The 21,818-nt window shown below is 45.8% G+C and overlaps 1 protein-coding gene across 2 annotated transcripts in view; it reads right to left on the bottom strand.

The window, feature by feature from the left end:
* Window positions 1-14,379, bottom strand: part of LOC138284719 (protein argonaute-1) — a 316,972-nt gene extending 302,593 nt beyond the window's left edge. For both annotated transcript variants that reach the window (XM_069223832.1, XM_069223833.1), the window contains exon 1: window positions 14,180-14,379. In XM_069223832.1, the coding sequence (XP_069079933.1) occupies window positions 14,180-14,207 (28 nt within the window). In that variant the 5' untranslated portion in view covers window positions 14,208-14,379. The remainder of the gene's footprint in view (window positions 1-14,179) is intronic.
* Between the last annotated feature and the right edge of the window lie 7,439 nt (window positions 14,380-21,818).

Raw genomic sequence — 21,818 nt, 5'->3', positions numbered from 1 at the left:
TCTAACATAACAAAATCTCTGGGGCTGGCTGAGAGTGGAGAAGAAGGAGACATTGTGATTGGTAGTGACTTTTTCATGAAGGCTCACCAGGAAATTCGAGATGCTGCACAGGGAGTATGTGTATAATACAGAAAGGGTACAGAGGTGCATATGGTCAGGTTAATAAGTTCCAGGTAGACGAGCTACAAAAGAAAAACAGGATAACAGCAGTGAGGAAGTTTCGGGACAAGACAGATACTGACTCGTGGACAACAGGAATACTTACAATAGCAGATCCAAGATATGAATTACCCTACAACACTTCAGAACAGAGACAAACACACAGCAAGGTTTAATTCCATCCAAACTACAGACCTTCCCAGTCACACGTTAGTTCTGCACTGAGTTCTGCCATGCCTTTATGGTCTATTGAGAGTTAATTATAAAACACTGGGAAATAAAGTTATTTATCCCTGGACACAGAACGGCAAGGGGTTTTTAGGGGACTGAACTATAATCCAGCAGGTTTTGCAAGCATGGAACACGAAGACAGAGAAAGACAAACTCCAATCCAATCAGAAAAGGGATTTGAAAAATATCAAACACAAGGGAAATAGTACAAGGAATGCAAGATCAACTGAGTACAAGATGAGCAAGTAACAGGTCAGACTCAATTACAAGAAGGAATGCAACACAGATATGCATATACCCTACTAAATGTAGTTCAAGAAGCAACTGATGAGCCACAAGCACTGCACTTTGAAAACTGAGGCCTACGCCTAAATAAATTGTTAGGGAGGGCTCAGTCAAGACACGTGCCAGTACAGGGGCTCACCAGGACTGAGTCAACAACCACCATCAAAGTTGCCAAAGGTTAGATTGAGACCTCAAAACTCGAAGCCTTCTGAAGAGGAACTCCCTGTAAGGAAACCTCAAGTCACAGTTCGGGCAAAACGTCGTAAAATCAATCCTTCTTGACCCAACACAGCACTAGAGAATTCCTTCAGTCTCTATGCCATATCACTTAACACCCAGACATCGAAACCCCCAAACTATAGCGGAAAACACCAAGAGCCGAGGAAATTTGTGACTACTCCAATCTGAATTAACACGTGAGACACTAGAACGGACACAAAAACACATTCTGTACTGTCATACACTACACAGAAATACTCCAGACAGTAAACATAAATTGCAAATATACCTATACTACTGACATGAAAACGTTTAGTTCTTTTTATGTCTATCTCGTTCGATGTGTCTCTTTGTCTCTGTGTGTTAGGAATTGTGACTGTTGCTGTAAAGTGGAAGCAGGATGTTGACTGTCCTGGGTTGGAAAATCAGCATCATCTGAACGCACTGGATAAAACAACTCGTCTCCGAAGACAAATGTATTACTGATACTGTACCTGTATGAGACATGAGGCCGGAAACTGCAGTTACCACAATCCTTAAAAGCATGCACTGTGCACTTCCCAAGAAGGAGGAAAGTAAACTTACGCAGCTGCCAGCCTAGGACAGGGCCGACAGTGGGCAGCTGTGCCTCTAAGAAGAGAACTCGAGTGGCTCCCAGAGTCACTCTTTAAATGCAAGGGGCACGCTCACCTCTCTGTTTGCACTTGGTCTTCATGAATGAAGACTAGTGCTTGAAGTTCCTGAAATGGAGTTTGATATTCAGATTTCTGCTCTATCTTGGAAACCGACGCTTTGCAGCAGTTACCTCTACGCCTTGCAACAAAGCCTACCGTCTTCCTAAAGAGCGTGCGAGCGTTTCTATAGAACTGCGGGGCACAGCTTCCATATATCTATTTCATGCAGTCTGAGTGCCTGAAATGTGTTTATTTCTGATCGAGTAGGCACTGGAACGTCGGCTGTTCTTTCTTATTTGGCTTAACGTGGGTCAAACTATTGGGAAGTGCTCTGACTGTGAAACACACTTAATTTCTACGTGCCACTGCTAATATTAAGACACACTCCGTTCGACAACACCTTCCCAGAGCACCAACCAGTTGGCTGGCTGCTGTGGTACCATTGTGCAGCTAGCTCTCAGAGGCCAGACTACCACAATGCTCCTTGGCAGCTAAAGGCCACAGTGCATAAACACTATCTACGTTTATGCACTAGCACCTTACACTCATAAGAATCCTGTTTATCACTTTAATACACAACATGGCACAGCAATAGAAACATGATAAAAGCACACACAATGAAATGTTACAATTGCATGCGACTAAAGACACATTAATCTAAGCACTCTCATAGTGATTATCGTTTTCGGTGCCTTGATAAGTACGAAGAGCTTTATAAATGAACCAGGATACAATGCATTTGAGGCCAGTGAATCTGCAACAAGAACACCCCACCTGAACCCTATTCCTGCAGTGTATTCACTAACCGACCCCACAATGCCTGCACCTTCTGGCCACTGTCTGCATCCACATGAGAGTTCTGAAGTTTTTATTCTCAGTCTCCTGCCAATCAATCTGTTCTATATACGAGTCTACTCCAGCTACGGTATTCCCCGGAAAGCCTTAAAGCAGAGGCCTTCAAACTGCCCCCCCCCCCAGGGGGGCCTCAAGTGATGGGGGGGGGGGAGGGGTGGCAGACACTGGCCAAAAAAAGCATTATGCAGATAACATGCCTTTGTTTTAAGCAGAAGCTTGTTATTGCATTTTTAAAAAGGTAACCGTACTTCACTGCAATGTTTAAATAGATTTAGACATATTTAAACATTGACATTTTTATAAAAACAATTGTGAAAAATTCTGAGGGGGGCAATGATTTTTATTTTTCAACTGGGGAGGCACGGCATTAAAAAGTTTGGAGACCACTGCCTTAAAGTTAGATGCCGACTGTCAGAAATTCTGTCAGTAACCAAAGCCTCTATATTCTTTACTTCGGGTTGAGCGAGACTACGGCAACCAGGAAATCAAATTACCCAGAAAGGAATCTCACGAGCAAAGTCAAATTAGTTATATGCATATATCAGCCTTGAAAGACTGCAACTGTACCGACAGCACCTCCTTTCAAAAAATGTCTGAACCACTCTGATAGAAGCAGTGTCCCCATCAATGTAGAAGTCAATGTCACTTTTCCCATGCCTTAAAATACCAGGATGTTAAGGAAGACACATAACTGCTTCTTAGAAATACTTCCTTTTAGTTGAGTAGTACCTCACAAGAAGACTGTCCTTCCGCAACCGTTCGATTTTCTTATTTCCTTCATTTAGTACCACAGAAGTCTAATTCCACGGCTTTTTTTCCAGAGTAAAAAAAAAAAAAGAGCAAAACTACAAAGGACGAGAGCAGCTCTCTCGAGGCAGTATTATTTGATTGTACTAGTATCTATGCTTTTCGTGTAATACCCATGCTTACTCTCATAGTCTCTTCCTTAAAGTACCTTTACGTAATCGGACCTAAAGACCCGTGAGACTGCAGAAGCCTTTCCACATGCGACAGAAGCCAAACTAAAGAAAATAGTATGTACAACAGAGGCCATGTATCACAGACTCAGACTGCAGGCAGGGCCACCGATTTAGATGTTTGTGGAGCAGAAGTGCTTTTATTTAAGAATCGGTTTATCACACTTCACGCATATTACAACACCTACGGCATCATTTAGAAATTTCCCAAAAAAAAAAAAGTTTCAAGTTCAAAACTTGCTAAGATTGTGCCACAATCGATGCGGCACAGTGGCAGGCAGGTTGCACAGTTTAACTGTTCACCTATAAATTGCTGACAACTTAATTTAGAATTTAAACTGATTCGAACGAGGTAAAACTTTTCCGTAGCAGTATAAGATGTGCCGGATACATCAGCAAAGCACAATTAATGTCTCTTTTCCTTACGTAGCTTATTGTCTTAAAACGGTCATTAGGACCAGGGCATGTGGGAGGTAGTGGGGGTCAGGAAGACATTAGAGATAGAAATTGATAAAAGTGAGTGGGAGCTTAGAGAATCGGAACGAAGGAGGCCTGGTTCCCCAGACGTGTCCCCACTGCTTGAAGAGACCAGGGAAAAAGTTGCACTGGCGATCGAAAAATTAAGATTCTTTGATTATAAAAAATATGTAACTAGGCAGCATACAAAGGGGATAGAGCTGGAACACTACTGGCCTGGCTCTCCACCCCGCCACAGCAGCACTCCCTGGTGAGGGAAATTGAGGATCAGGCAGGGAAGTGTTTTTTACGACAGGGGGAAATAAATGATAGATTTGCAAAATATTATTCCCTGTTATATGCCCCCCCGAAGGAGGCTATACCCCCTGCCCACTTGCAGGACCTGGATGACCTTTGCCTCCCGGGCTGGGGGAGGCGGCTCTCCAAGCTCTGGAGGAACCGATTTCCTCCACGGATATAGCCAAGGCCGTTGGAGCGATGGCTCGAGGGAAAGTACCTGGTGCAGATGGACTCCCCTCAGAGTTTTATAGTACATACATAGACCTACTGGCACCTCAACTTGGCGCACTCTACTCAGAGGCGTTACAAAGCAGAGTACTGCCCCCGTTTACGAATGAAGCCATAGTGATACCACTCTTAAAACCAGACCGCCCGCAACCGATGTGCACTCCTACCGTCCTTTGTCCATGCTAAATATGGACTAGAAAATGCTCAGCCGAATCTTGGCCACACGACTTCTGCCTTATATGCCAACACTGATTCACCCAGACCAGACAGGGTTTCTCCCTCATCGTAGCACTACTACCAATAACAGACGATTGGTCTAGATTTTACACTCTAAGTCCCAGAATCTGCATAGGGCAGCGATCGTAGCCTTCGATAGTCTTCAATGGGATTTCCTGGAACGTGTGATGGTGTGGATGGGTTTGGGCCAGGGTTTAATTAAATGGACAAACCTGCTATACACAAAACCCACAGTGCGTGTCCGCACAGGCCGCAAAATATCGGAGGCATATGTGGTCGGCAGTTGCACCAGACAAGGCTGCTCTGTGTCACCACTGTTATTTGCCGTAGATATAGAACGACTGGAGTTGGAGGCGAGAACAGGTGCCTGCTACAAGGGGTTAAACATTGGGGAACATACTCACCAAATCGCGCTATACGCAGATGACATGATACTCTTTTTAGATCATGCAGAAAGCGAACTATCGGGAGCAATGGCTCTCCTCGAGAAGTTCGGAGAAATGTCTGGACTAGGGATCAACTGGCAGAAGTCTCACATTTTCCCCCTGGAGGAGGGGACACCAAAGCTGGGAAATACACAAGGGCTTGAATGGACCTTGGCCACCTTCCGATACCTGGGAGTGAACATATACCACAAACCTGAAGACCTGCTAGAGGGGAATGTGGGCCAGGCGATCCGGAGATTACGCGCTGATGTCCTGTTTTGGAAAACGCTCCCATTGTCGGTGGCAGGGAGAATAGCGCTTATAAAAATGGTCGCCCTACCTCGATTGATGTACTATTTCTCGACTCTGCCATTGCTCGTCCCTCGTTCAGTATTTCAGGACATCAATTCCATCCTGACTGGTTTTGTTTGGGGAGCGGGCAGATACAGATTAGCACTAAATAAGCTCCAAAGACCCACAGTAGAAGGGGGGGTGGCAGCACCAGATGTTGAAATCTACTATATGGCATGTCAGCTCCAGTGGTTAGCGAAGGCTTTCCATGCTACACTGTTGAAATCCGCCATCAACCATCACACAGCACACTGAGTTAAAGACCTTGTAGGGATCCTACTGAACCAGAGAGGGCAACACCCATTGAAATCACCGGAATTGCATGTACTGCGCAGCTGCTGGCTACGCAGCCTACAGCGTGCAAGAATCAACTCCCCATATACACCGGACATATCACTATGCGGTCTGGACACTCTCCCGGGTGGGCAAGATGTGTTGGGCATTACTAAACTAGCTGCACTCAGCATAGGTACACTAGGGGATCGGTTCCAAATTGGAGAATGGCTGTCCTTCACTGCCCTAATGGAAAATTTGATGTGTCCCCTAGGGACTATTTCTGCTACACAGATCACTAGTAGCAATTATACAACGACGTTGGAAACAAGGGATATCTGAACCACCCACCCACATAGGATGTCAAGTATTCTGCATGGTCGGAGGGGAGGGAAAAGTGGTCCCTGTATAAAGCCTTAAAAAAGATACTCCCCTCCCTTCCGATAAACCACGAATGGTATGGCAAGAGGGTATTGGGATGCACATAGATGAACAACAATGGGCAAGAATCACAGCACATGTATGCACAGTATCTAGAAATGCCCGATTCAAACTGATTAATCTCTACGTATTCCACAGAGCATACCTTACGCCCCAACAGATAGCAAAGATGTTTAAAACAGGGTGGGGGATGCTCCCACTGCTCTGAACTAGAAGCAAAACTCGTCTATATGCTATGGAGTTGCACAGAGATTGGGCACTACTGGGTAGGGGTGTTCCAGAACATAAATGCGGTGACAGAACAAGGGCTGCTGGCCTTACCACTGGCAGCCTTACTAGGGGAATTCCCCCGCCCCAAAACGAATTAATCCTGGCCAAAAAGGAAATTACATTGCACTGGCAGGACCCAAGGGGTCCACAGCTACAAAGTTGGAAAAACACATTAATACGATGGGCCGAAGCGGAAGGAAGGGCACTACACCAAGAAGCGGCGAGGGGCTGCAGCCCCGTAGAATCAGCAAGGACATGGGACTGCTTGGAAGACTGCCTTAAGGAGCCAAACGCAGAAACAGGGAATCAGTCCCCAAAATCAGATGAACCAGGCAGCGACAAAGAACTTAACCAGCAGAACCAGCTGAACGCTGTTCGACACTGACTCTGATCCAAGCCGATCAAGAGAGAAGAAACCCTAACTGAACACTTTAGAAATCATAATTTGAGGAGCTGATACGGGGAGGGGAGGGAAATGAGGAGGGGATAGTTAACACAAGATGTTGATTGTGTCAGTATATGTTGTCAATAAATAAACAATAAAATATTTAACAAAAAAAAAAAAACAAGTAGCTTATTGTCAACAAAACAACTATCAACAAACTAGGTATGCAGTCCATTGATGCACTGTGTTTAACCACACCAGGACCCACCAACTCATATAGGAGCTGTTTTCCACATTGAATATTATGTATCTCTTTCAAACCTTTCTGAAGACCTATCTGTTCCAAGGCCCCTACGGGCTACAGGCTTTGTAAAACCTGAAGATTAATCAATAATTCAGTAGAAAGCACCTCAGCAAAATTAATCCTTCAAACTCTCCTCCCGGCAATGAATTATGGTCACAAAGCATTTCCCGGCCAATCCGCCGCACTGATTAAAAAGCTCCAGGTAAAAACCCACAAAAGAGTTTTTAAACTGCCACAATATATAAGGAGCCACCTGATAAGGCTGGAATGCGGTCTGGAAGGCCAGCATTGGGCCCTGATGGGGGCCTTCCTGAAATACTACCACAGGAAGGTCATGGCCCCACTCAACACCTTGAAGTCAGTCCTCCGCTACATTTTTGACGCAAGTATGAACCCCATGTCACAATACTTAACTGCAGCCTTAAACAATCTCTTAATCGATCCAGCAGAACTGATCAGGCTGGCCCAATCACACATCGCAATTAAACCTGTGCTCAGAAGACAGATAAAAACACTTTCCCAGGCACATGTTCTGGAAAAAATGAACAAGACTTCCATCCAAGTGGCACTAGTTGCTTCTTATAAAAACAACACACAGCTCTTGGCACCACAGCCATATCTTACTTGCCCCATTAAGAAAACCTGCATGACACAAATCGCTTTTGCGAGACTGCTCGGCCTGAGGACAAAAGAGCTAAACCCGAAATGGAACTCCCTTACCACCATCAGGGGCTGCAAACTTTGCAAATACAAATCTGAAACTTTTATTCACCTATTGTGCTGCTGTCCGGCCCTCATGAACGCACATTGCTCCCTCTTAAGAGCTCTCTTTCTCCGTCACAATCAAAGAACTTGCACGGAGGCATTATCCCTGGTGTTCGCTTTAAAGGAACCTGCTGATCTGGCCAAATTCGTGAAGTTCATCAAGCAGGTTCAAGCTGAACTGAAGGGCCTTTTTGGCTTTGACTTAGCGTCTGAGAAAGGCAACCAGTCTAGGCTTTTTACTCTTTTAACAATCTATTTTATAATTTCCTCTCGGAGAGCATTTTTTTAAAAATGTATATTTGTTTTGTCTTTTGTACAACCTCCTTTGTTTGCAAAGATTTTAAGTAATCATGCAAAAAAATGATGATGATTATGATGACAGGCTCATGCTTCATGCAGAACTTGAACAAATTCCTCTCACCAGAAAAACATCAAGTTTAGGTTCTCATTTAGTCCCATTCAGACATGACTTGAGAAGAGACATTAGGAGCACTTAAGACTTCGCCCTATTCCACTGATCAGATGCCACCTTCCCTTGGCAGAGAACATCCTGTGGTCCTCCTGCTCACATGACTAGAAATCATAAATTCTACTTGTGCAAAGCATTTTTTTTCCCAGATGTGCTCTATAAGGGTTCTATGTTCAACCCCTAGTAAAAACTGTCTAATTCAGACCCCGACAACCTTCTTTGACAACTACAGGCCAATTACAGGACCACTCCTCCATTACAAAGGGAGAGCTGGAGGTAATACCACTGCAAATCCTCCAGCACAAATCAAATATCTCAAAAAGATGTGATTGGTAATACACGGTGTGCCTGCTTTAGGCCAAACCTGTTGGTAACTTGTTTTTCAATGTATATTTCTCCAACTTGGTAGCTACACAGTTCTCTATGACTTTAACCAGGAAGGGTAGTTCTGCCGCTGAATATCTCAAAAAGATACAATGGTAATTAAAGGTAGTCCGAATTTAGGCCAAACCTTAATCCAGCACATCTAATATAAAGAACTCCCTCATATTTACGTTGAGTCAGCTCTGGTAGTACCATCTTACCATGGTGGGATGGGGTCATAAAGTATGAAGTATGCCACAAAACGAGGGTGAGGCTTCCTTATCTGGCATGTCCATGTGAATCAGTAGACAGCTGTTCACCCAAAAAGGGACACAGAGCCATCATATATACATTAAGGTTTGGCCTAAATTAGGCATACCCTTAATCAGCATAGCATTGTTTTGTAGTATTCAACGTTAGGGCTACTCTTCCTGACTAAAGTCATCGAGAAATGTGTGGCTACCAGTTTGGAGAAATATACACTGGAAAACAAGCTACCAACACTGCATCTTTCTGTTTGAAGATCTGGTCATAGCACAGAAACCTTCAGGTGCAGGGAGGTACTCGTCTCTCTCAAGGTATGTGGAACTGCACATATTGTTCTTGTAACTCACATTATTACCACAACATTTCTCCAACATATGGCAATATTTACAGTTATACTACATTTAAACTCAATAGTTGTACTGCAATATTTGTAAAGTGATTACTACTCCCAAGTTGTGGGTAGAAGTTCTTGAATACATGAGTAACACGCTACGCTGAGTAGGGTGTATGATTGAAATGTTGCTGTCTGTATTTTGATCCTATGCAGCAGCTGTATCCACGTTATGCGTTATGACCACCAAGGTTCAGTTACCTTGTTCTGGGATGCAGTGCATAGCAATGTGATGTATGGAGGAGTTCATCATTTTCAGTAAGCTGGTAGCTTTAATCAGCTCTGCAGGTGCCTTTATGGTGTATTTTATGATAACAGTTCACTAAGCAGTTTACCACATCGAGATTCTCATTCTGAGAGCTAGTCGGGAGATTTGCTGTGGTGAACTTCATTATATTCATCCCTTATACGATTGTCAATGTGAGATGTCAAGAAGCAGTAATAGTATGTAGTTAGTTGGGGACTGCTGTGGGTGACTAAAATAGAGCCTCTGGTGGACAGAGGTATGTGGCAGATCTCCTCAGTTATGCCATGTTAGATGATGATAGGTGGTTTGTTGCTATGGATTGGTACAGTATCTGGTAACAGACATGACCTGTAGCGGTTCTGTCTTCTGTGGGATTGAGAGGGTCAAGCATTGGTGTGCACATCCTTTGAAGTACTATCAGCTGCATGAATGCTGAGTGTTATAGTATTTGTATTAAAATGGGGGGTGGGGGTTATACACGAACTTATATCACAAGGTAATACCCAGCCTGCACAAAGGTCAGCCGTTCATAACTTAACTGGAAACAGAAAGTTGTTAGAGTATTTTCTAACATGAGAAGACACTGATGGTGGGGCTGTATTGTATCTGTGGGCTATGGATTGTACTTTGTACTTGTTCTGGATTCCATCTCTAGGTTATGGGACGATGTAGCGATCTGATACACAGCCTTAATGCTGGTATCAATTTAGAGTGGACTGCAAATTGGGAAAATGCAAATACTACACGAGAGCAGTATTGCCCATTTTTGCATCAAATGCCAAATTCAGTAAATAATTGCTCTGGAGTGTTCGTGCATTGTCTCATGGGCAGAAAGGTATGTTACTGTAAATGGGCATGCTTTACCGAATGTTAGCAGATAAATCGGTGTCAACAGGATGCAGGGTTTCACTCCTGGGGTTAGTTTAACACAACACATTCTGAAAGTTGTAGTCCTGTTCACTTCAGCTGGTGCACTCAAGTTGCTCTTGCAATAATTATTTCCACAGTAAGCCGACAGTCCACAATGACCGTAGATAGCACTTACAGGGATTCTGTTATCTCGTGAAATAAAAACAAGTTAGGAGCATGGCCGCGTCATGCACTGCTGGCTGTACACACCCTCCCCAAAGAGCTACCGTTACAAAAGTGAAGATACTCAACATAATGCTACACAAATTTCACTGACCACCCTAAAAAAAAATCGAGCAAAGGGCAACCAGCTAGTTCCTCACACTACGTAATATTCTAATGTCTTTGAAGGTCATCCTGCTGTTGTCTAGGGGGAAACATTGAAAAGAACGCGATACAGACGAGTCCAGGTGCAAATAGCGCCACCTAGTCCTGGATCAGATCAGCTCCTTAGAAAAATATTCTAGGATTCTTCTCTATATTACCTTGCTACTTTTTTATTTACATCATTAATTTTAAGTAACAAGAACCCCATGAGTAAGGTTTGCCAGCGTTAAAGTAGAAGTACTGAAGCAGCAGATCAAGTTTAAGGTGGTAAATATGTATAGGAAGTGTTGTTAATGATTTGGAGTTCGAGTCCTTGAGTGTGGTCAGATGGAGTTTGGTTACTAATAATATATTCTGTGGACGATGAAAAGAAAGATAGATACCAAGGGAGGGACATATGAAAGTAAAAGTGGTGGGATGTAGGTGTGGAGAAAAAAAAGGAATTAGTTGAATTGGCATTTGTCCCTCTTACTTTGAGAGGTTTGTTGACTTTTCTGGTCATGCCTGTTGTCCCTCATTCCCTCAGCACAACGCCTCAACACTATCAGTTTAACAAAAGTTAACTCCTCTGCAGCCTACGAAGCTTTCCCATCTCATCTATTACAAGAACCCTTTTTCTCCACTCAGTAAATTAATATCAACAAGCTTGGTGTCCCAAAATTGCTTCTCGTCCCCACGATTCTTGAATTTCAGCCCTCTGTGTCAGAATGTTGCACTTTGACAGTCGCTAATTCTCTCCTTACCCCACGCCCTCCTGTTCAGTTCCAAGCAGTTAGAGCTACTAGGCCCAAGCCCGCACCGCCCTCCCGTCCCCTTTCTCCCTCCATAGACCCCCTTTCACTCCTCCGCTCGAACAGATTTCAATTTGCATTTGTTTAGTGTATTTCCATCATCATTAGCCTCAGCCCGTTTGCCAGACTACCCATCCTCCCTCCACCCCCACCCCTTAAATCGTGTTCCTTCTGCCACGGATTGGCCATCTGCGGCTTCAAAGAAACTGTGCAGGACACGAGTCTCTCCCTACCACAGGCTCCAACTGATATTGCATATTTCGTTACAGACGTTCGTTTGTGGATCGTGATACGGCACAGACTATGGTACATTTTTATATTCCTGACTACTCGCTGTGTGACAGAACAAGTTTTTGTTTCCTGTTTACACTCTGTGTCACAGATAAACCGACAGGAGTAACCTGTCTGCCCATGCTCCCTTTATCACATATTAGTACTGGAGTCTTCTTTTCCCTATTCCACCTATGGGTATTAAGATCATGGTCCAGAAATATTCTTGATCTTCCACGTTCCCGGATACTGCTGTTTAGGGCGCAGTAGTCAACTCGAACACTGCTCCAAGACTTCCAGGGACAATACAGATTTGCATAGGGGGGGACATTGCAACCATTCGTCTCAACTGATGTATTATGGTTTAAGACATTTGAGTTACCATTAGTACCATTTGTTCCAGACTTCCATGGACATTACAGCAGAGTGTATTGGAGTCTGAACAATGGCACCATTTACAAATATTACGCACCAGATCACTTTCATTTGCTGTCTCAAAAGGCACAAATTCAGCACACACGAGTCAAAGCAGCTCCTTCTCATGAACTCCTACAACTCAATGCTACCAAGCTGACAATACAGATTGTTGTAAAGGAGACTTGTAACTCCATCATCCAAGAAATAGCTCCAAAAAGGGTATCTCACCCCAACTCAAGAAGTGATAAAGACACGGTCAATATTAGCAAATCCTCCAAGAAATAGTATATATCAAGGTGGATAAATAATCCCAACGCTTTCTCTCAGAGTCCTGGCATATTACAGGTTAGGGCATAGGAGACAATTCAAACCATCATCCAGGCATGTTTTTAAGGTGTCACATGAACCAAGCAAGTAGCTTGCATTCTTCTTGACTAAAAGGCCTTTCCCCCGCTCCACGAGCAAGTCCTCATTATAATCGTGAATATTTAGTGTACTGTGGATGTATATATCACATCCCTGATAAGCCATAAGCGATAGCAGGTGAGCTGGTAGTAGTCTATTCCCTTCACAGTGGTTGGTTGGCAGAGTCTGTGGTTATTTATGGCCTGCGTGGAAGAGTTCTGATGTTGTGCTTGAGGTTCGAAAGGGTGCCCCAAAGCTCGTAGTAGATCTTGTAAATGGAGTGGAGTTAAAAGGTACAAGAGAGGCTGCCCCATGTATTTGTACTTACCATCACTGGCTATAACGTTAAGATGTACATGGTGAAAGTTGCAATAATGTTTGTATTTATTGTATGGAACTTTTTGGGGGTCATGCATGAGGTCTAATGGCATTATCCAAACGAATGAACCTGTTGCTGTGGGAGTGCTAATGCAAAAGGTGGCCGTTATTGGAGGAATTTAGGAATTGTGCGTGAGGTCTTAATGGCCACCCCAAATGTGTTGCAGTACGCATGTCATTTGACTTAAGCATGGAATGGTGTTGGGCTGTGTTGTATATGGGGCATTGTTACCTTTTCTGGAAGTGCAAGTCATTGTCTCAATATCCAAAACTGCAATATAGTCTAAGTCATATCAATCTGGGAACATTATGACATCAAATAGAAAACTGAATCCTTCCACTGGTGCCCTCCACAGATGTGCTGCACATTACGGACGGTTATCCCAAAACCACCCGCACATTCTCGGATAGTTTCCAGCATTAAACCTGCGTTTCTGCAGAATACAGATACGTAATATACAAAGGATCTACACATTAAGAGTAGGTTCTTCCCTGTAACCTCCAACGCCTACCTACTCAAAATGAGGAAGAGCTGTGCATTGCGAGGACTTCTCCGCCTAAGATATGCAACACAACAGGGGAAATATCAACCAAGCGTATTGAAAGCTGGTAATGCCATACTCTCAAGTGCTGTTGTACATTTGTGCACATTTGTCCCCGAACAAGTATGAAGCACATTAGTGCACACATATCACACAAAGCTACCCCGAGGGGTACCGAACTTGTGGGCAGTGGCATCTCCAACAGTTCACGTGTCTCTGCTTACAATAGCCTGCACATCTACACTGCAGTGGTGGTCTTACACACATTACTAATGCTCCCCCAGGAGAGCATTTAGTTAGCCCTTGTCTCTCAACCCTTTCCTCCTATTGGATACTACATCACTTGTACACGCTTCTCTGGTGATGCACTGATGCGTCTTTTTTTTCCACAGAAGAGGATACCCTCTTGATCTACACACTAAAACTCCACCCCACCACCTGCTTCCATTCCATGTATACCCTGACTGCTGGAACACCTGTGAGTGCGTGAGGGAGTTATGAACCGCATCTCTTCTTCTCCACACCCCTTTGAGATGAGCAGCTCCTAGGGATTCATACACCCCCTTACCTGCTGTGGTGGAGGGTCCTGCTTCCATCCCATATACCCTAAGTGATGGGGCACTTGTGTGAGTGCTGGACTGCTCCTGCAGCTGCTGCTGTCTCTGTCTATCTCCCCTGCTCCCTGCTGCCCCCTCCCCCTTTCCTGCTCAGTCTCTGCCTCTGGCTGCAGCAGACCCCCCCAGTTCTCAGGGCTACAGCTCCTACTACAGCCAGGGACACGCGCATGCGCACCAAAGGGGCCATTCTGGGGACCTTGCGATCGAAGAGGGACTACATTTTACAGACCGTTGCTGAAACAGAAGATAGACTTATGTAAACAACTGTTCTGGCATCATGGATGACGTACTACTCTAAAGAAAGCGCAGTACAAAACCGAAGAAAGACTAATACACTTATCGTAAATAGACAGAGACGATGGACTTATTCAAAAGACTAACCGGAAGAATACAAGAAGCAACGATACAGCAGAGGTTAGGAGTAAACCGGAATGTTTTTTTTGTGAAAAAAAGGTAGAAGCCAAAACACAGCAATAAAGGAGATGTGGCCTAACAGCTCGCGATGTTGACTTTGGAACTGGGGAACCAGGGTTGAAATCTGGCGTAGGCTCAACATCCTGTGATCCAGGCTAATTACGTAATCTCGCTGTTCCCAAAAAATAAACTGACGTTCAGTAACGTAATTTGGTGCTCGTGTAAAACTCCTCAAAGCTTTTGGACCGAGTTCATGTTATATAAAAAATACTATAACTGCTACCAAAATTCTAGTCATTCGCACTTATTCACTTGCACATTTAAGCCCAATTGGAATCCGCTTCGTCCCACATTCCGGAAGGAATGTGTGGCAAAGAAATCGGGTAAGTCAAGCAGAGGTTTGACGGAGTGATTGACACCTACTAAAGCGTAACAGCGAGGCCGTCACCTCAAAATAATGCAGGTTAACGAAACAGGATGGCTCTAATGATGAGGACCGGACAGGAGTAATTTAGTTAAAGGCAGGTTTAACGGGCATACGGAGGGAGAGGATGGGTGCACGTCTTCCCTGAATCCGGTCCCAACTAACTATCACCTCCCTCACAGTTTTTTTTAAATCAAATCTTTATTCATTTTTGGAACAAGATCAACATGTTATGTACTTGCTATTGGTTACAGCATCATTCTGGGCAGTATACAGATCGTATTAGGATAACAACAGTAACATATGATATAGATGACAGTTGAATCCTTACAAGCCATGATCTGGTAAACATACAGCTCATCCCATTTGACCCCGCCATTTCCCCCACACCCTACTGGTGTTTTTTGGGACAGCTGCGGGCCTCATACACAGGTTTTTCCTGTTGAGCACACCAGTCCACCCCTCTTCGCCAATGCAACAGGGTGGGTTGCAGGGTTGTTCTGTCCGGCTGCTATATTACATTTGGCCATGAGAAGTGCACCTCTCAAGAAGGACCTACCTGCCCTTGGACCACCTGAGCCCTCCATCACTCCCAGCAAAATCAGTAAGGGCGAGAGCTCTACTTCCCACCCCAAGGCCTCAGTCATCTCTGCCACTATGGCTGTCCAATAATTTTGAATGCGGTGACAGGACCATGCCATCTGAAAGAAATCTGATTCCCGTCCACAGTGAGGACAGGCAAGAGAGGGCAAGATTCCTGCATTAAATTGGCGGGTCTGAGCCATGTATGCGCAGTGAAGATGATATGTCTGTATCAGACGCACATTGGAGGAGATTGCAAGAACCCAGGCAGCCATCAACGCATCTCGCCAGTCTGCGTTGTCCTCTGGTCCCAGCCACCCCTCCCAACGAGACCGTAGGTGGTCCAGGATCCCCCGGAAGTTATTCACCAGAGTACGGTAAATGTGGGACGTTCTTCCGTTGCCTAGTGCACCCATCAGTAGCTTGGCCTCCAACAGGCTGAACTCGGGGATTGGGTCATTGTGGGCCATGTGTGTTTGGAGTGCGTGGCGCAGTTGCAAATATTTATAAAATTGTGTGTTTGCAAGTGCAAAAGCATTCCAGCGATCTTGAAAGGATCGCATACGAGATCCAGCCTACACATCCCCAAGTAGAGTAATGCCGATTGAGTCAAAGCCCTTAAATCCTTTAAGTGCCGCTAATTCATTATCCATTCCATCGAGTATGCCTTAAGAGATGCTTACCACGATAGGAAGACCGCCCTGGTCACTGTCGGGATTTTGAATGGAATTGGGAAACCATACATCAGGGACAAGATCTGGGGGAGCTCGAACACCCCTATTTCCAGGCGGTAGGCTGGATAGGACTACCCCCTGTAAACCAATCATTGATTACTAGGAGTTGGGAAGCAAGATACTATAAATACATATCAGCCATGCCTTGGCTGCCTTCTAACTAGGTTCGCCAGCATTGGGCCAGCACAAAGTGTGATCTTGACTCCCGCCATAGGAAGGAGGTCTCCTTTCTTTCCAATGTTCGGAAGTAGGCTCTTGGAATGGGGTCGGGGAATTTCTGGAGTACGTACAGAAATCTTGGCAAGATCATCATCTTATACATGGTAATTCTTCCCATCACATTTAGTGGCAGGGTTTGCCATTTGGTAAGGTCTTCTTGCTCCTTTTTGGTTAGTTTTCCCATATTTAGGGACCAGGTGAGTTCTGGGTGAAGCGCCATCCAGATGCCCATGTAACAAAAGCTAAGACGTCTGATGGGGATAGTGTCCTGCCAGTCAAAGTAGTCTGGCTGGGCCCACTGGAACAACCACTGAATTGGCCGGGTTAATCCAGAGTCCAGAAATGCCTCCAAAGTGGTTAAGTATATGGAGGCAGCGAGGACCACTAACTGCAGGGTCTGCGGTCCTTGTGACTGTCATTCCACCTCCTTTTGTGCATCTGAATGTCACACCGGAGGAGACATGCCAGCGGTTCATTGCCCAGCGAGAAGTTGGGGGGGGGCAGAGGACCATCCCTGTTGCGTCTCTCTCCTGATGGGGAAGGCCGAGGATAGTACTCCATTCATTTGAACCTGTGCAGTGCGGTTAGTGTATACTATCTGAACTAGCATTCAGATGCAGGGTCTAAGTCTGGCATGCTTCAACACGTGTCTCAGGTACACCCAATGCGCCGTTCCGCTCGGCCTCCTCGTATACGGTGAGCAGGTGAGGTGTCAATATTTCTCCAAACTTGACATAGTATTCCGAAGGAATGTCATTGGGCCTGGGGTTTTCCTGTAGACGAAGGCTGACACAGCAGTTCTTACTCCTTCAGCCGTCAGGGGCTCATCAAGAAATTGAGCCTCTGAACGGGTCATCTTAAGAGGGGCACGTCAGTGAGGAATTGCTGTATTGCTTCAGGATCTGGATGGTGGATACAGCGAATAGAGGCGGTGGTAGTAGCATGCAAATGTGTTAGTAATGTCTGGTTGGGCATGGTGGGTCATTCCGGACTCCTCTGTGATTTTGGGAATAATCCTGTTGGCCAACGGTCTCGAGACCAACCAATATAAGATTTTTCCATTTTTGCCACCCCACCCCAACCATAGACTCTGGCTGTTGATGCGCACCAGAGATGTTTGGTGGCTTTGAACTATTGGACTCATCTCCTCCCTGACGCGGTCTAGCCGTCGCATGACCTCTCCCCGGAGTCGGTGGGTAGTTCATTTTCTAAGCAAAGGGCGCATGCCTCCAGGCATGAAATGCGAAGGAAGTGGATGTGCTCCAGTGCCCGCATCCGCCCTTTAGCATGACCTCGGATTGTCGCTTTTCCGGCAGCCCAAAGGGTACCGCCCGAGTCCACGGATCCTGTATGATGCTGAAAGTAGGTTTGGATGTCTTCACTCAGGGTGCAGGTAAAGGTCTTTTCTTGTAGAAATCACACATTAAGCCGCCACATGGGGCGTGGGCCTCCCTTTGGGGCGCCACAGTGGAGCAGGACAGGGGCGTGGTCGGATATACCTTTAGGTGGGATTTGAACATTAGTCACAGTGCAGCAATTTGGGGCCGGCAGAAGAATCAGTCAATCCTGGAGTGAGTATGGTGGGCTGCAGAGGTATGTATAAATTGGGTCTGGCAAGGATGCCATGTGAGAAAAGGCTTCTTTTGTCATGGTTAGACCACACTTTTTGCCTGGTATTTGATGTGGTCTTAAATTTGTTGGTGCCCAGGCCCCCTGCCTACCAGGTTCCCTGGGCCAGATATCTTTCCCAAGACTATTGTGATACATTGGCACAATTGACAACACCTTTAGCTGCCACTATAAGTCCCTAGTAAATTCTACTTAGGTACCCAGACCATGGGGTACTAAGGGTAGGCCCCTGAGGGCAGAAGCACAGATTGTGCCACCCTCTAGGGCCATACACCCAGCACTGCCATTGCAGGCAGAGTGTCCTGGTGCAATCCTAAAATGCAAACTCGATATGGCACACTGCCTGTGTGTCCTGTCCATTATAAACTGCATGCAATATAGGTAAGTCACCCCTCTGGCAGGCCTTCCAGCCCTAAGGCAGGGTGCAATATACTGTGTGTGGGCATAGATGCATGAGCAATAAACCAAACCTAGTACATAGTAAGTGAACAGAGCAGCCATTTTAAATGCATGTGCTGGACCCTGGTCAGTACAAGTTTCACAGCTACATGATGGCCAATCTGAACTATGGGTTGTTTGGTATCAAACAACTTAGAATGATAAATCCAAAGTGGTACCAGTATTGGACTTATTACAAAATGTACCCAGGGAGTCACCTTAGAGGTGCCCCCTGCAAAAGCTAACTACCCTGGCATAGTTGCTGACCAGTCACAACCAGCCTGCCACCACCAGACAAGATTCTGGAACCATGGGGTGAGAGATCCTGCTCTCTGGGTCCCAGAACAAAGCCTTTCCTGAGTGGAGGTGTAACACCTCCCTCCTCAGGAATGTGCACTGCCCTGCTTGTGAGCTTCAAAGGGCTTACCACCCTTGAAACTCAACATCAAGCCTGCTGATAGCAGCAGATGGCCGCCCCGTTGTAAACCCCCACTTTTGGAGGGCAGCAACATTGGGAAAAAAATACAAACTACATGAGGAGTGGTCAGCCGCAGCTTGCACCACTCCTAAGCTATTGCATGCAAGGTGACCCCTCCATTTCATTTTCCTCCATCTTGTATGAAAGGAAAATACCCAATCAGGTGTAGGGAAGTGGCCTCTGTCCTCAGGAAGTGCTCAATTAGTGTGTGTAATCACCCTAAGGTAAATTACCCATTGGTCACTACTACGCACTCCCCTAAACGCCCACTAAATACAGTATTTAGTGGGGACCCATAGACCAGAGATTCAGATGCCAAGGACACAAGAAGACCAGCAACAGAGAAGACCCCAGGCTTGAGAACTGAAGTCCTGCTGTACTAAGAAGAAGGTGCCAAACCCTGCCTGCTGCAACCAGGACTTGTCAGTCGCTGCTGAGGGGTTGCTCAGACATCAGATTGACTCTACAAACCCCCAGAGGACTTCCACACTCCTGAAAATTGCCAAAGATCTCCCTTCTGAGTGAAGGCGTCACTCTCCTGCAACCAAGCCGAAAAGACCAGTGAAGTCTAGTTCACTGACCGGCTGCTGACCAAGGAACCGGACACCACCTCTGGACCAAATTTCACCTAACAGACAGTGAGGACAAAACCTGCAAGTGTGCCAAGTTTGGTGGCACTACAACCTCTAGTGGCCAAACCGTGCATTAGCCCCAGGTACTGGTCACTCACCGTCAGAAACCTAGAAGGACAGTCAGCACCAGACTGAAAAAGGACCAGGAGCAATGCCCAGTCGAGGGACTTCAGAAAACACCAGGACCTTCCACCAGAGTCCCCCTGCTGACCTGCAAGCGACCCTCAAAGCAACCTACCTCCTGCTTCCAAGGGCACCTTTGTGCACAGCTCCTGGCTCACCAGTTTGCTCTGCACCTGGCCGCCCTGTGCCCTGCACGAAGATCCAATTGTGTTCTAAGGGTCCCCCATCCCTTGCGACCTCAACACTCCAAGGGGACCCACCGGACTCACCTTGAAGTCCACATGTGCATTGCTTTTCCAAGTGGCCCCCAGCAGTGGCCTTGCACCAACTCTAATGGCTTTATGCAGCTGCTCCTGCCAAAACCGGGAGCCGCCCAAACTTTTTCAGCCGGGCCGCAGGGCCGACCGACAACCTCGACCTATCTGTAAAAGGAGACATTGGTAAACGCATTGCCTGATTTTGTGTGGCCAAAAGGGGGAACCGCCTGAACTTTTCCAACTGGTCCACAGGGCCCACCGATGATCTCTACCTTTCTGCAAAAGGAGACATTGGTAAACACATAGCCTGATTTTATATGCATTTTTAAATTGTTTTTCCTTTGATTCCTATGGTGCGTAATTTCGCACAGAACAGAGACATTTTCTAAAATTTAAAAATTCATACCTTAAAAAATACTTACTCGATTTTGATTTTCTTGATCTTAAAATGTTTATAAAAATCAGAAGTATTTTTGTAAATTGGTCTCTAGTTATTCTTTTGAGTGTGTGTCTTGCTTTATTAATACTGTGAGTACAACAAATGCTTTGCACTTCTCCAAGAGTAACCTAACTGCTCGACCAAGCCACCATAAAAATTAGAGCATTAAGGTGTCTAGTTTTTATCTCTATAAACCAACATGTGGTTTCCCAGACCCTCCGCACAGTGTGCCTAGTTTTGCACACTACATAGAGGGCCAGCCTCCTACATGCCATAACCGTCAAACATTGCATAGGCCTAAGGCAGTGGTCCAGTCCGCAAGTTACCTGGCACCTGCCCAGCGAGCTGTCAGCGGGGACCAAGTGGCATCCTTTTCAGGAGCCAGAACCACGTTAAAGTCACCACCTATAATGGTCAGTGCTGGTGGGAGGTTCAGCAGGATCACAGACAGTTCTTGAAGGAAGGCATTTTGAGACATTGGAAGGGCGTAGATAGTGACCAGCACGATAGGTTGCCTCTCCACTGTGCCTGTGATGGTGAGGTATCTCCCTTGGGGATCTCTCCTCTCTCGATTCACCACCATGGGGAATGAGCAGCGCAACACAATGGCCACTCCCACATGACCCTCAGGTGAAGTCTGAGCAAAAGACTCTATCAAATCCTTCACAGGCCAAAAAGGGGCACTTGGTGCCCAAGAGGTGAGTTACCTGAAGCATCAGGGTCTCTGGGGAGAGTCGGTGGACATAACTCTGGGCCGCAGCACGTTTCATGCGATCCAGCATGGCATTGGTATTCCACAAGAGAACTCAAAATGTCATGTCTTGTGCACAGAGGGGGGAGTATGTAAGCAAGGAGAGGAAGCACCTAGGCCCTGCTCCCCCATGAGGGAACATCTGGATGTGATGTTGGTGCATGTATCCTGTGGTAACCTGGCAAGGTTGAGGTGTATGATGTAGTGTGGCAGATGTGCATCTTGTCGTGTCAGTACTGTCCAATAGCCAAGCACTTTGTGCAACAGAACAAAACATTGCCCCTTCCCCTCAGCAACCTCCTTCCCCATACTTCCACCCCAGAAGCATCTAACGCCCAGAAAGCTAAAACTAAAACCCATTACAACTGACTGAACAAGAGTGAAGTGGTGGACCCTTCCATGTTGTAGGATCTGAGTCAGCCATCAACATCGGAGACGCAGTGTTTGCTTCGCTAGGAAGATCGGTAGTC

This window comes from Pleurodeles waltl, chromosome 3_1 (assembly GCF_031143425.1).
Source record: "Pleurodeles waltl isolate 20211129_DDA chromosome 3_1, aPleWal1.hap1.20221129, whole genome shotgun sequence".
In the NCBI taxonomy this organism is placed as follows: domain Eukaryota; kingdom Metazoa; phylum Chordata; class Amphibia; order Caudata; family Salamandridae; genus Pleurodeles; species Pleurodeles waltl.
The sequence above is the reverse complement of the archived record's forward strand: the minus strand, read 5'-3'. Positions and strand labels throughout refer to the sequence as shown.